The sequence below is a fragment of the Chroicocephalus ridibundus genome, chromosome 1 (genome assembly GCF_963924245.1).
Source record: "Chroicocephalus ridibundus chromosome 1, bChrRid1.1, whole genome shotgun sequence".
NCBI classification, from domain to species: Eukaryota; Metazoa; Chordata; class Aves; order Charadriiformes; family Laridae; genus Chroicocephalus; species Chroicocephalus ridibundus.
This window is the reverse complement of record NC_086284.1, coordinates 162,866,931-162,881,706: the sequence shown is the minus strand read 5'-3', so window position 1 is coordinate 162,881,706 and position 14,776 is coordinate 162,866,931. Positions and strand designations below refer to the sequence as shown.

General features: G+C 44.1%; 1 protein-coding gene across 1 annotated transcript; it reads right to left on the bottom strand.

The window, feature by feature from the left end:
* Window positions 1–969: 969 nt before the first annotated feature.
* On the bottom strand, window positions 970–10,160 carry RASD2 (RASD family member 2). Its single transcript, XM_063321664.1, has 3 exons — window positions 9,274–10,160; window positions 4,990–5,269; window positions 970–3,290 (listed from the first exon to the last, which is right to left on the bottom strand). The coding sequence occupies exons 2-3, from the start codon at window positions 5,258–5,260 to the stop codon at window positions 2,761–2,763; spliced, it is 801 nt and encodes a 266-aa protein (XP_063177734.1). The 5' UTR covers window positions 5,261–5,269; window positions 9,274–10,160; the 3' UTR covers window positions 970–2,760.
* Window positions 10,161–14,776: the final 4,616 nt, after the last annotated feature.

The following is a 14,776-nucleotide window of genomic DNA, read 5'->3' as shown; positions in this document are numbered from 1 at the left end:
ACTGGCCTTCCCGTGGCGTTCCAGCATATCTTTGTGTGCATTTGCTCCCTGGTCTTCAGCCTCCTCTACTTCTGCACCCTTGCTGTTGCTGCAACATTGTTTTTTGGTGCCCTGTGGCTTCATATCCATGGTGGAAAAGGCAGGAATGGGAAGACATGGAAGGGTGAGGAAAGCTGGTGTTTTTGGGGAGGTGGAAGGACGGCAGGGAACATAATGTAAGGTCAGTGTTGTCAGACAAAGGCAGAGACTTGATGACTATGGAGGCTCTTTAAAAATTCAGCTTTATCCAGCAGGTGAGGGAGAGTGGACATGGGCTCAGTAATGCAGCACATGTGCTACAGTGCAAGGAGTTTTCCTCTAGCTTCCTGGAGCCCCTTAATCCAACCTATGACCAGTGCGCATGCCCTTCTCACTCTGTCTTCAACCCCCTGTGTCCCTGTGGCACATGAGTCCCAGAGCCTGATCACTCAGCAGTGGGTGCACTTGGGTGGAGAATCTGTAGGGAGGTAGGCGTGTGCTCAGGGGAACAAAGACTCACGGAGTTGAGAGGTACAGATGGTGAGATGGAGAGACTGCTGAGAGTAACAGTGATGTCTCTGCAGAGACCACATTAAATTGCACTAGGGATGAGCACACCAGCTCTGTGCATGGAGAGAGTGGTTATCTTCTCGTGTTGGAGGCAGCACGGGGAAGAGTAAGTGACTGCTTCTGCTTGTGAGGATATCTGTGCATATAAGCCAATGTTCAGATAGATAGAAATATGTAGCTATAGACACAGTTCTGTTCCAAACAGGCAAATGTGTAGCCCCTGGTGTCTGGAGAACATAAAAGGTTCCTCCAGAATTTACTGGAGATGTCATCAGGGTTCTCAACCCACAGGTCACTTGCCTAGCTGCACGGGCGCAATAAAAATAAAGGACCTTCCTCATTATTCTTGGACAAAGTGAAAAAGGATCAGGACACAGCTAATAAATAAAACAGGTTTAATCATAAACAATGTACATATTTATAGATAGGGAAGGGGGCATGATCTGAAAAGTGCTGCCCTGGCAACAGGAATAAAAGAACAGTGTATTTTACCAGTCAATATACAGTACCAATGAAGGGTGAGCTGATAAATGAATATGAGATTTTGAGTCCCAGAGGCTAATTTTTACAGACAACCATCATTCTTGGTTTCCTGTCAAATTATAGCATGAACTAGCTCACAGCTCTGCCCAGGATGCAGCAAGGCAGATACAGCCAAGAACAGAATTTGAGGGTGAGGGAGGGACAAGAAACCTAAAGGTCATTCTGAGGTATATATAATGTATATACTCTACTGGTGGTATAGTCTTGGGGCCATGCTTTGCCCACAGTTATGTGTGCACACACCTCATTCCAGTCAGCAAGAGTGGCAAGCTCACATCTGAGAGAATATATTTGGCTTTGAGGGCATATAGGAGCACATTGAACAACAAAGGCAGAAGCAGAACAGGGAGAGAGCTGAAGACAAGGAAGCCTGGACTGGGCTGAGAAGGGGAAGAAGTGAATATACAGCCCCTGATTTATCTGGCCAGGCAGTTCAGCCCTGTTTGGACAGCCAGTTCAAAACTTCTGTTCTGAAGGACTTCTGCAGTGCAAAGGTTTCCATCAAGGCAACCTTTATCAGACAACAGGGAAAACCATGAACAAAATGACTAGAGGCATGTTTCAGAAGAAATATGAAGGAGCCGGCTCTACAACTGTTCAGTTCTTAATTTTGAAAGAAAACCCAGTCCTGCCTCCAAAGTGGTCTGAGCCAACGTATGAATCTGGTCAGTCTTGACTGATACAGGCAGAGGAAGGAACCATCGCTTCGGCAGCCAGCAAGGCAAAGGGTGGCATTTGTACCACAGTATTCAGAGTTGGAGTGGCTGCTTTGAGAAACAATATCACATTGAGCTTGCAAAGCAGTCAAATGTGTTGGCTTCTTGCAGAACAAATCCACTTTCAATCAATGTACATATTATATAGTTTTACAGATGAAAACCACCTTTCACTGCTAGAAAGTAGACACTGTTTTGATATCAAATGCACTCGCCACCTGATTTTGCTAAGAACCCACCCCCAGACAATAAAAAAAACAAATCCCAAATAAAATCTATAATACAAAACAACATTCATGTTGATGTCAAATGATAACTGTCCCAGCAAACATCAAGATCTTCTTACTGCAGGTCCCCCCAGAAGCGAGTTAGAGTCATGCGTCTGTATATAGAGTCCACTCCCAATCTTGGGAAACCTCAGCAAGACTGGTGCCTTTTGAAATGAAAGTCCCATTTTTTAAAGGAGTGCTCCACACATGCATGCACACATACACACAGACACACAGTGATACGCACACGCACACACGTAACTTCCTCTCTCTTAGCAAGAGCTGCATGCCGGGTAGCTGTTAAAGCCTTCTGTGCATTTTTTGCCTACTTTCTTTGTAAGGATGAGGTTGAAACTTCTTTACTTCTCAGGTCTGTATTCTTTAAACAAAAAGGGGAATGAAGAGGAACTACATTACAAAGACAGAGAAATGCACTCGTATCTCAGGCCTGTGATTTTTCCCAGTCGTTTACAAGGAAGATATTATTTACATTCGTGACTCAGCAGAATCTGTAGGAAGAGTTATCCTTTCTCCATGTTGGGTTTTCTCGACGAACCCATGAGCCCATTCTGTGCTTCCACAGACCATTTTCCTTTAAGGCACTGCATGTGGATGATGACTTCAGATGGAAGTGCAAGCCCCTTTCACTGGATTGTGCATTTCTCTCTCTCCCTTGACTGACCTTCCCTGAGAACTTTCGATTTGATATACTTCAGGTCACTGTTGACACTTGGCCGGCGAGCAAAGGGAGAGATCATGCCATAGGCATCCATGTCCTTGACTCGGCGCATCCGGAAGGATTTCTGTTGGAAGGTGTCACCATACTGGATGGAGATTTTCCTGTGGAGGGCAGGGCTCATCTCATGAGGTAGCTTGGCCATGCTGAAGAGGACGTAGAACATCTCATCTACATTGGTGTTCTTCTTGGCTGAAACTTCAAAGTAAGCACAGTTTTCGTCACTGGAGACAAGGTCCTCACCTTCATCTGAGCGTACCTTGCGGAAGATTTCACTGTGATCATTTTTGTTGCCGCAGATCACCATGGGGAGGTCAGCTGATTCCTTGGTCTTGTTCTTCAGGCAGGATTTGACCTCAAGGATCTGTTTCTGGAGCCTTTTGACCTCATCAAAAGATTCTCTGTTGTCCAAGCTAAATACCAGGATGAAAACATCCCCTGCAATTAAAAAAGCATATTGTAAAGGCTTGTTGGTTGCAAGCTGTGTCAGAGGAGCTAATTTTCAAAAAGCAATAGGTTTATTTGCCATATCTTCCCCCCTCCTTTTTTTTTTTTGTTTGTTTGGTCCTTTTCAACCTGTTTATTAAGCTGTACTTTAGTTCCAGTTCTTGTAATTCAACTCCCCATTCCTTTCTGTAGTTCTATGGAAAAGGCTTTTGGCTGTGGTGTTACTTCAGCCATACCCAATTGTGTGCTCCTCACTTGCACTGGACTTGCAAGTTATTGCCCATTTGTACTCTATTTTGTAAACATGTTTCTATCTCAGCTCTGCTGCCTTGCTTATATTTTTTCTTCCTTTTGTTTGTATCTCTGTGTAAAAGAGCCTGTTCTGACACGAGGAAGAATGGAGAGCTAGTAGCCACTCAGCCTTGACCTTTTGATTATACAATACAAGAAACAACACCTGAACTGAAGATTTACAGCTAGTCCCGAACGCCTAAGTCATGAATGAGAGGTTTCCCAATGTGCAGTGCTCTGCTGTCATTTCATTTACTCAAGAGAAACAGACCATGGAAAAAAAGAAATACATAAATGACACAGATCCCCTGGCATTTCCTTTTGACATTTCCTGACTTACAATTCCTTTTGCAAATATAAAATAATGCAAATCATTGCCTGTTGAATGACATTCATGTGGAACATGCTGAAAGAGCTTTTGGGGACAAAAGCTCACATCTGCATCCCAGAAATTGTCCCTAGGACCTCACTGAATGTGGACGCTAGCCTGGTCAGATGTGAACATCATGTTTCACTGGCTAGCTACGAAGGGCAGATAGCAAAACCAGAAAGTAGGTTTGTTGGAAGCTGTGGCTCAATATTTCTCCACTGTCACTTTCACAGTTAGAGAATACAGTTTAGCTCACAACAGGAATTGCTTAACAATAAGAACACAAAATGAGCCCACCATTTTCCATTTCTACTCTTTAATTCATTTCACAGAATCACAGAATCATAGGGTTGGAAGGGACCTCTGGAGATCATCTGGTCCAACCCCCCTGCCAGAGCAGGGTCACCTAGAGCAGGTTGCACAGGAACACGTCCAGGCAGGTTTTGAATGTCTCCAGAGACGGAGACCCCACCACCTCAACCATATACCATATACCATATTGATTAACCGTATACTAAGGAGAAAGAGTAAAAGTAGAGCTGTGTTTTTACTGGAATATCAAATCAATGGAATCAGGCTGGAAACTTTAGGGAAAATAAATTTTTGAAATTTTCTTATTTTGAATTCCCTTCCGGTGCATTTTACATTTGTTTTTCACTGCTTGTGTCTTATAGTGGCATGCTTATTTTGCCCCTTGCTGCCTTTTATACCATTTATTTGTGGCTGCAATAAAAAAATATGGAGCAAGAGGGGAAGGTAGGAGGTAATTATACCAGGGGGAAATCTCAATTTTGGACTTTCACCCAGGGGCTAATGCATTCCCTATAGTGCCTGGAGCATCCTGTCCAGGAAATATCTCTCTAGAGAAATGCATGTTGCAACAAAATCATGCAGTTTCTTTAGCTACCTCCCAAATGCATCTTATCCCTCAGAAACAGTCATATCAGGCTACAGTTTTCAAGCCAATGTCTGTCATTATGATCGTTCACCCACCATTCCCCATCTGCAAACTTTCCCCAACTTTCTCACCTGTCAGGATGGAAAGCCTCCTCATGGCAGGGAAAGGGTGATTCCCGGAGGTGTCCAGGATATCCAGCTGATACATGTCTCCCCGGATGTTGTAGACCTTGCGGTGAAAGTCCTCAATGGTGGGAGTGTACTGGTCCTCAAACCGGCCATTGAGAAAGCGTGAGACAATGGAACTTTTCCCCACCCTGGAGGCTCCCAGCACTACCATGCGGTACGAGTTCTTGGCTGGCACATTCAGGTTGCAGTTTCCACCAGACATGGTCTTCATCATTGCTCAGTCCTGAAAGAGGAAATAGCAGAGCGGGAGGAAAGACCAGAAATTAGATGGAGGATGGAATAGGTCAGCTCCTTGCCACAAGCTTGTCAAAGAGTGCTCTGGAGCACAGTCTTGGTTAGTATATCAATGTTCATACAGAAATCTTTTCACTGGAAATGGCTTAATTTTTTTCAGTCTCATTTCCAGAGAGTGGGGGTTTTTTTTTGTTGTTGTTGGTTAGTGTGGTTTTTTCCCCTTTCTTTCTTCTTTTAAAGTCATATACAAGTGAGGGCATTTACAATGAAAATAGCATGGTCTTGAATTGTAATTTGCTATTTCATTTAAACATTAAGGGCTAATTTTATCAGCTGTACTTCAACTTAGACACCAGGTTCCTTCCCACCATCTGCGTCACTTAGACATTACCAGATTTTTCAGTAGAACTTGGTTCTCGTTTAGATACATAAACACAGAGGTCAGATTTCCCAATATACTGCATCCCTTGCAGCTGCCTTTAGGACACAGACCGCTTTGCTTGGTTGCCTGAATAGCAGCTGCACCCAATACTCATTTTCTGAGATCAACCAAAAGTCAGACAGAACCAAGAATCATGCCTGACATCAGTGGAAGCTAGACATCCCAGTAACTTTAAATACCTGGTCCATACAACCTTCATTGCTGATACAGGGAATTTGAGCCACAAAATAGCACTGGCTGATGAATCTTAAATCTGTGCCTTCAGTGACCTTTAAGAAACCAGATTTTAATCTTGCTGTTTGGACTGATAATGTGGGAACTCCCTATCGACAAACTATCAGCATTGCAGCAGAATGGCTGGCAGTGGATGGAGCTGCAGAAATGTAGATTTCGTAGGAATTTCAGTCTTTATACATACACAGCTGGTGTGGGTGTCACAGTCTTTGCGGGTGCTAAATACAAGCAGGAGAAAAGATGGACAGCCATCTTAAGTAACTATTAGACAAGATTTCCAACTCCTGACAATGAAAGTCAGTCTCGAGACTTCGGAGACTGCATTTGACATGGCACTCAGATACTTTGATAGAAAAAAAAAAAAAAAAAGAGTGTTGCTCAGACATTTTTCATGTACCAGTTCAAATGAATTGTGTGCTGAAAGGAAAAATATAACCCCTTTGTGGGGAAAGCTAGCTGTTAGAGCAAAGAAGGCACATTTTTGACAGCATTTATTTTGGTTATCTTATTAAAGAATAATCAAGTACCCACTGTGACGTTTATTTAACTTAGGTGTTGTTTATTTAATATTACAACGCAAGTACTTTATGTACACTGAAAGATCATTTCTGGGTCCAGATCTGGATTCCTATCTTTCCCTCAAGTGAATTTTAGCTCCTAAGATTTTATGTAGCTGACATCTCAGTCAAAAGCTTAAAATCTTTTACTTTCTTTAACATGTGCTAAGCACCAAAACAGCAGTGAAGATACGGTCGCTGCTAAATAAAGAAGTCTCTGGAATTCTGATCCTGCATCATTACAAGCGCTGTGCTATAGCCCAAGGCAACAGCAAAACACTACTATTTATTTTTACTGCTATAATTTGCTACTCGCTAACAGCACATTCAGCCCTATCTAAAGCACAGAAGAAAACGCAATGCTTTCCTCAGAGTAGCTTACACTCCAAATTATATTCAGTGGACAGGACAGCATAATATTAGAGCCAGACAGTAATGTGAGAACATAACTTTGGATGGACACACACATGCAGAGTTATGGTACTATTGGGATTGCTGTGGCAGGAATGACAGCAAGGAGCACACCTGGTACTTGGACTGGACTCTGGGTTTCATTTAGAAAAGGACCCATCTCCAACAGTGCAGAAACACCAAATTCAATCTCTGAAACAACACTGCCACATACACTGGCTCTTCCCTTTCCTACTTGGCCAGTTCAATAGTGTCTTGCATTCATGGACAGACAAATGACGACAGAGCTGCTTTGGGATGCTTCCTTTTACCCTTTTAGGCTTTGTTTAGCTGGCAGAGAAAAAGCAGGGAGATCAATTTTGTGAGAAAAACTGCAAACTTCTCTACATCCTGGGTTCAGTGTTTAGAAATGAGTCAGGTTTTCAGGCTAGGATGGACCAGTGTAGCTGCATGAGGGCAAGTGGACTGTGTTGGTTCACACTTGCTGGAGATCGGTTTCGTACAACTTGGTGCAGCAGCATCTGGGACCGAGCACAGTTATGCTTTTTAAGCAAATGCCTTATGTGTCCTGTACAGAACATGCACTCTGGGGTCCTGATCCTGGCCAGCAGCTTTACAATCCAAAATCCTACAAATTATACTGCTGACTGACAGGTAACCACTGAGCTGCTGGTGATTAGAGAAACTCCCATCACACAGCAAAGGAAATGGACTGTGTCACTGCAGCTGCTTGGCGGGTTATTTTTGCGCTTTTAGTGCAAGAGGCACTTCTGTCCTCTACCTTGAAATGAATTCCACTGCTTTGGACCTCAGTACACTGAACAGCTTGGAGAAGGGATTGCTGCCACAGGTACCCACAGATGGGTAGAGTAAAGCACAGGGAAGCCGAGGAACCATCCAAGGTAAAACAAATGGGAAGCATGAGCAACCTCCAGGACTCCTACCTTGCAAACTCTTTCTCCTTTCCACCTTTCCTCACCCTGCATCTCTGGTCATTAAATCACACTGCCTCCCACCCCTGTCAAAGGCAAAATCCTATATGCAGGCATGTGCTCATTTCAGGATGCTTTGCCCCAAGGATGCAGATGCGCTGAAGGGGAAGAAGAGATGTGAGGACACGCAGATTTTAATGTATTAAATAGTCACTTTATGATGTCCTTGTTCTACCTGTCAAGGCATTCAGTGAAGAGGACTCTTGTGCTTTCCTAACTGCATTTCATTTCACATGGAGTCAAAAGATGCTTTTCAGCACTTTGATTCATGGAGCATGGAGCTGCTACTCATCTCATCACCTCTGCTGCAAACCTGACTCAGAGCATGCCATTGAACTGTGAGCTTGTATTTCTGTTTTGTGCTCTCTCTTCTTATCCCCCCCTCTGTTTTTTCTCCAGTTCAATACAATCTGTCTTATTCCCTCCTCAGAAAAGGAATGAAACTTCAGCCTTCACACCCAGGGGTGAGGGGGAGCACAGGGACTCATACATTGAAAAAGATTAAAGGCAGAAGAAAGGAAACAGAAAGAGACCACATGTTCATGTACTAAATAAAGCAAAATCAATCAGAAGAGAAAGAGGAGACAAACAACCTCCAGCTGGCTTTAATCTACATCTTTTCCTTCCAGTTTATTAAATGCTTAAGCATAGATCAATTCCCAATAGTACCATCTACTTTATGCACTAGCTTGGTGCTAGAAACTTTACAGAAGTATTTTATATTGGTACAACACAGGGATTTCAAAATGTCACAGAAACGTATCCAATGAGTATTTTCTCCACTTAATAAAGGGAAAGGCTCATACACCCAGAGAGAGCTAAAACAGCTGTCCAAAATTAAGCCCCTTTTCTTTTGACTCCCTGTGTTGTCTTCTACCTGCTAACAACCGCTGCTTGTTTCATAGGCAGACATTGGAGTGAGTGACAATGCACCTGCTTTTGCATGTTCCGAAGAGCACTTGTCTGAATTCCAGTGAAGTGCTGACAAATTCTCAGAGAGAGATATCTAAGGAAGATATCCTTCATGCAACCTGCCTAGAGCTTTTGCACCTTAGTTTTCCATCCTTCCATCCAGGGGTGTTCTCCCTGCCACTCCCCATCCACAAACAGACTTCTGAACTACCTCTCTTGCACTCCTTGGTCTTCAGCTACTGTTTGAGTATCTTTTTTGCCATCCCAATGTAATTCATTGCATCCAGCTAAAAAGCACGTAAGCAGACACAAACTGTATCATGCATAACAGAACTGTCACTGGTTAATCACTACTAGTATCCCCGCAATTTTCATGCACACCACAATCACTCCTGTGGGATGATTGTTTCCTACTTTCAACCTAAACTCTATGCTGCTTTCTTACCTCTCTTTCCTTGGAGGACCAGTCCTGGGTCTTGGTGCAGTCCGATGAAGCTGATAATTTTAATCAGAGGCGGCTGCTGCTGTAAAAGGCTGTTGTTCTGTGGATCCCACGTTGCTTGCTCTGGGCTCGGTTCTTCACCAGTATTTCCTGAGAACTTAGCAGGATGGGGAAGGACTGCAGGGCTCCAGAGGGCGTTCCCCCATGGATGGTAGGTACTGGATCAGACGACCGACATGGGCTGGAGAAAGGTCTCGGAACCAGTGGTAGCTTTTCCCTTTGGTGAGATGAGCTCTTCTCCCCACAGCCTCAGTTCGAGAGAAAGAGTGGCAGAGTCTCTTCCACCCCCACTGGCTTTTCTTGCAAGTTGTGCTTCGTAGGCTCTGCTGGGGAGAAAGGGTCTCCGGAACGACACCTAGTCGTGCAGGATCGTGGGTGCATCCGTCTGGCCCACCCTGCTTCGACACCACCTCAGACCCTATGGGGAAAAATCAGTGGGGGCATGGAAGTTGTCTATGGTGAACCTATGCTTCCCCAGGTCTCGCCTGGCATAACCCCCCCCTCCAAGCTTTTCTTCTCGTCCGAGATTTGCCTTAAAATATTGTCTTTCCAGGGCAGAAGGGGCTTTTCTTTACATTCGCCAATTAAGTCTTTCTTCTTCCCTCCCTGTCTTTCTCCCTCTCGCTCTCACAACTACTGGCAAATTGCAGATTTTCCTTCTGTAGGACTCGCAGATAATTGGCTCAACTCCTCCCTCGAAGTCAGTGTCAGACACAGGGGAAGGAGGGGTGCTGAGAGGGTGGGATTTTGTGCCTATTGAAAAAAATCTTTTCTTTTTTCTTCTAAACAGAAAGTTCATATGCATTGCAGGCTGCACATGCCCCTTCTTTCCACCAGAGACCTGTATGTATGCATGTGTGGGGAATGAGTTAGCGTATGTGAATGAGACACACAGAGACTTCACTTTGCATGCTGTAAATTCATAAGCTGTTTCTATAGGCTCTATACTTCCATGCTGATCTTTTCCTCTAGACAGAAGTGGACTGATTCATTTTCCAAGTAGGGGCTTTCTGTCTGTAATTCCTGTAATTCTTTTGCTGTATGTCATACTTTCTCCTATTCCCTCAACCTCGAAGACGTTACATTAGGATTATTGGTTGGTTTGATTAAAAAATAAGAATAATGTGTAACTGCTGTTCTTTCATTAATATTTGAATAAATGAAAAACTGAACTAGAGCCGAGTAATAAAAATGTTAAAAAAAGATCAAACAAACTGAAAGTGTTGGGGACCGAGGGTCAGAAGCGGAAGAGAAACAAAGAAAAATCAGAGTGCATTCAAGGAGTTTGTTCAACCCTGAGTGAAAAATCTTGTTTGCAGTTTATTTCACTGTTTATTGACTGTATTTTTTCTCCTTTTTGAGCTGAAGTAATAATTTAGTTCTACAAGTCTATTTTAAAAGCTGTCAAAAAGATGGATTTTGAAGGATTTGAAATTAATATTTCAGCATTTCCCACTTAAAACTACTAAACAAAGGGGGAAAAAAAAGAGGAAGAAAAATACTTTGAGATTTTCTAGATATTTTGACAGTAAGAAAATGGAAGGGAGGCACAATCTTCCAAGTACAAATATAGTTTCAGGTCTCTCACAGTTTCTCTTTTTTTCTTTGAGCAAGTTTACTCTTTGTTGAACACAAAGATTCCTCCAACTACCTTGTGTGTTTCATCTCCAGAACTCCCCAACAATTCCTGCAGCTTTTGAGGAATTCCTGAAATGCTTTGCTTTTTCTCCTCCTTCTCCTCTGAGTATGACGAGGTTTCTGTTTTCACCCTCAGAATAACGCCTGTGCTCCTGGGGCTGCACAGCAGCCATCAGCAGCCCTTGAGGAGGGTGTCGTAGCTGTTGCAGGCACACGGTCTGACAAGATTTTACATCTCTGCGCTGATGAACTTTGAAGGCCACCACACAGGCTACGAGCTGGGCCCTGCTCTAACTCTCTGCGAGAGGCTGCCACTAAGGTCAGGCCTGAGCAGGAGTTGGATTTGGGGCTTCCAGGCTAACACAAAGGCAAACCACCATTGATCGAATTTGGGAAGCTTCCTCCTAATGCAGACAACTTTAAATTTGGGAAGGAAGAGCGCTGCTTGCACAGCACCATTGGAACCCTGCTGGCTTCCTCCAGGGTAGTGAATTGGTAATGGATCATGACCTGAACTCAGCTGGTTTTATACCACAGTACCAGGACTCCTTTGTGAGCTCCTGAGTCTTCTCTTTGGCAAAAAGTAAAGGAGTATTTTTATGGCTCAGACAAATTTTTGAAATAAGATGTGATGCTTTCCTTTCCCAAGTCATTGGGTCAGATCAAACTTGGACCAAAAGCTACCATCTTTGGCATCTAGTCAACAATTTGTGTAGCTTAGATCCAAACAGAGTGACCAGCACCCTGGTATTATTTCCATGGGAGGAACTGCTGCAAAAATCAGCGAAGAAGTCAAGTCCTGTATTACTACAGAGAATAAACTCGTATTTCATCCCTATAGCTCACACATCGAGAGTACGAGTTCTCTGCCAAAAAAGAGGGAGTGTAGTCATGGTGGAGAGCATCTCATCAGCCTGGAATCTCAGCCTACTCAAGTTCTTTTGTAAACCAAATGTAAAACTCTTGCCTAGCTGGCTTCACCAAGCCCACACTCCCACTCAACTGTCTTCTACAGCATTGAAACTAGCCAGTAGAATCCCTATCAAAATTAATTAGGAGCATACTTGACTAGGCACCTTGGATTTATTTGATCGCTCAGCAAACAGCTAATAAAATAATAAATTACTTTTGAAGTAAGCCTTTGAAAGATAATTGCTAGCTATGAGTCTTCAGAGGCTCGAGAGATGCTGCTGTAGTTTTTGGGGCTGGTTTTTTTTTTTTGCTACAATTTTTCTGGTGTGCTCCCAGTTTAGGATTTGACAAAAAGCTGAGCTTTCATGCCTTCCGTCAGGGCTCAGGAGACCAGAGCTCAAAATTCCCTGCTTTTCCAATAACGTCCTGAGGGGCTCTGGTGGAGAAGCCACGTTTTATTTGCCCCCATCTGAGAAGTAGGGATGGCAGCACCTCTTTGCTGTTAGGCTTATTAAGGGAAAAAGTGGATCAGAGAGACAAGGCCCCTGCCAAAACAAGAGAAAAAGTTCCCAGTCTCAGCAGTTTCCTCTGGTTAGTCAGAGACCATCAGCCTTTCTTAAAGCTTACAGATATTTACCAATTTAAAAGCCAGGCTTACAATGAATGACTCTCTGGAGGCATTTTCCCCTCCTACTCTTCCAGTCTATAAAGAAAGCCTAAATGAGGTTTTTATCTGGCTAAGGCTGTCTCAGAGGACGTCAGGCTGCGGCTGCAGAGAAGCACCACGGCTATGAAGGGCTGCGCTTGCTTTGCTGGCTGACACTGGCCAAGGCTTGTGGTGCAGTCCTCAAGTCTCTGTGTCCAGTGTGAGAGACAAGAGAAACTGAATGTGCAGCAGATGAGTTACATCAACTGAGCAACACGGTTTATGCAGGACTGACTGAAAGCAAAGGACCTCCATGATGCAGCGGCTCATCAGCACATATAGCTGTTGTCTCTGAGGCTGGCGTGTGGGTCATGTCGGCTCATCCGTGGGGCTGCCCCATCTGTGGAAGGTGCTGTTGATGGTGCAGCTGTGGATGGTGCTCAAGACAGTCCACCACAGTAATGACACACGCTGTGCTTATTTTGGTGCTGACTAGACTGTGAGTGAGCATAGAGGAAGGACTTGAGAGGGCAAGTCAAAGGAAGGGGAAGAGAAATGTTGCAGGGAGAGGCTGGGTAGAAACTTATATAGAGGAATGGAGAGAGAGAAGAGGAAAATACTGCTGTTGTGTTGCACGAACCACCTAGCTCCAAACGGCGGTGAAGGTCTAAAGTGAAGTGACTTGCTATATTGTGGGACACACGAGTGAGCAACTGCGCCTCAGACCCATCAGAGGAGCTTCCTCTTCTCCAAAGAAACATGCAGCTCGCAGGCGGTATGCACACTGACCACCCTGGCACCAGGATCTTGGTCAGCATGGGCTCGTGGGGCCCTGTCACATACCCTCGTGGGATATCACTGTCACAAGTACCTTCTGCAGCTCCAGGTACTGGCCGTGGCTGGAGATGAAGACTCATGTGATGGGCTGATGCAGCAGGACCAATCTGTTTCTCTCCACCTTAAGGCAAATGACAGAAGTGACAATCACACGCTGTTCAGCTCTGGTCAGAATTAGTTCAAGACAAAAGATGTTCCAAGGCTTTTGTCTCCTCTTCAAAAGCAAATGCAACAGAGATTAAATATTTAAACCAGCTTTTCTCTCGATTTTCCCATTCATTTTCACTTCCCTCATTATTCAGAAAAGCAAGCTCATTTTCCACCCCCTCACCTTCCCTCCCTCCCTCCCTCCCACATTCATTTCTCCTGCTTGGTGCCCCCCCTTTCAAGCAATCCTGAAAAGCTAGTGTTCAGGAGTCGGTAAAGTGCTGGTACCAAATCACATTCTAAACACCAAGTAGATGAGCAGCCACAAGTATGACTGCCCCTGCATTACCTGTGCTCCCCAGGCATTTAAACTTAGTGGAGGGCTCTCCAAGGGTGTTAGAGTGACAGGGAAAGTAAGTAATGATCATCAGTTGCACGCGAGAATAGTCGTACTTGGGAGAATACAGCTAAAGAAGGCATACATTTGAGAAAATGGTGGTCTGACTTATATTCCTGGTCCTGTCACAGAATTTGTGTATGACTAATTTCTCAATGTCCCAGGGTGGAAAATGGGTTAATAATATTTACTGAGATCCCTGCAAAGTGGAAAAGCATTGCTTAGCTGTGAAAAACATCTAAATTACCTCTTATTTCCTGCATTTGCTGTGAATCATTTTTTTTAATTACATTTTAATGAAATATTTTTGAGAAAAGACTGCATTTCTAGTCCCCCTCCTTTCCTTTTGCCACTGACACAGCATGTCCAGATTTCCTCACCAGACATGCATGCACCCTTTCATTTTTATTCCATTGTTGAAACTTTTTAAAACTTTTCCTGTCTCTGTAAAATCACTAAGAAGTAAAATTAAGGCTTAACCCCCCCCCCCCATAATTCAAAAAAGCTTCAGGTTAGAACATGGGGAAAATACCCCAAAGCGTACAATTAATTTCTTTGCCCTCAGTGAATACCAAGGGGGGTTGGTTTAGTCTCCCAGGCCCTAATGGAGGAAAAGCGACCCCCATGACATTCATCCTGTGTAGCCTGTGATCCTGCCGGAGCGGAAGGACAAGTCATGCCCTCACCTGACAGTGAGTACGGAGTGCTGTGTCAGCCCTTCAGGAAGGAGTGGGTGTAGGTATCCACATCACGACTTTCAGTCTCTGATCAGCATCCCATTTATTTCCCTATCTGCTCCCAGACCCTGCGTCCAGGCAGATAACTGCACACCTGGGAGGGAGCCAACGCGCGTCCCTCCTGCTGAACGA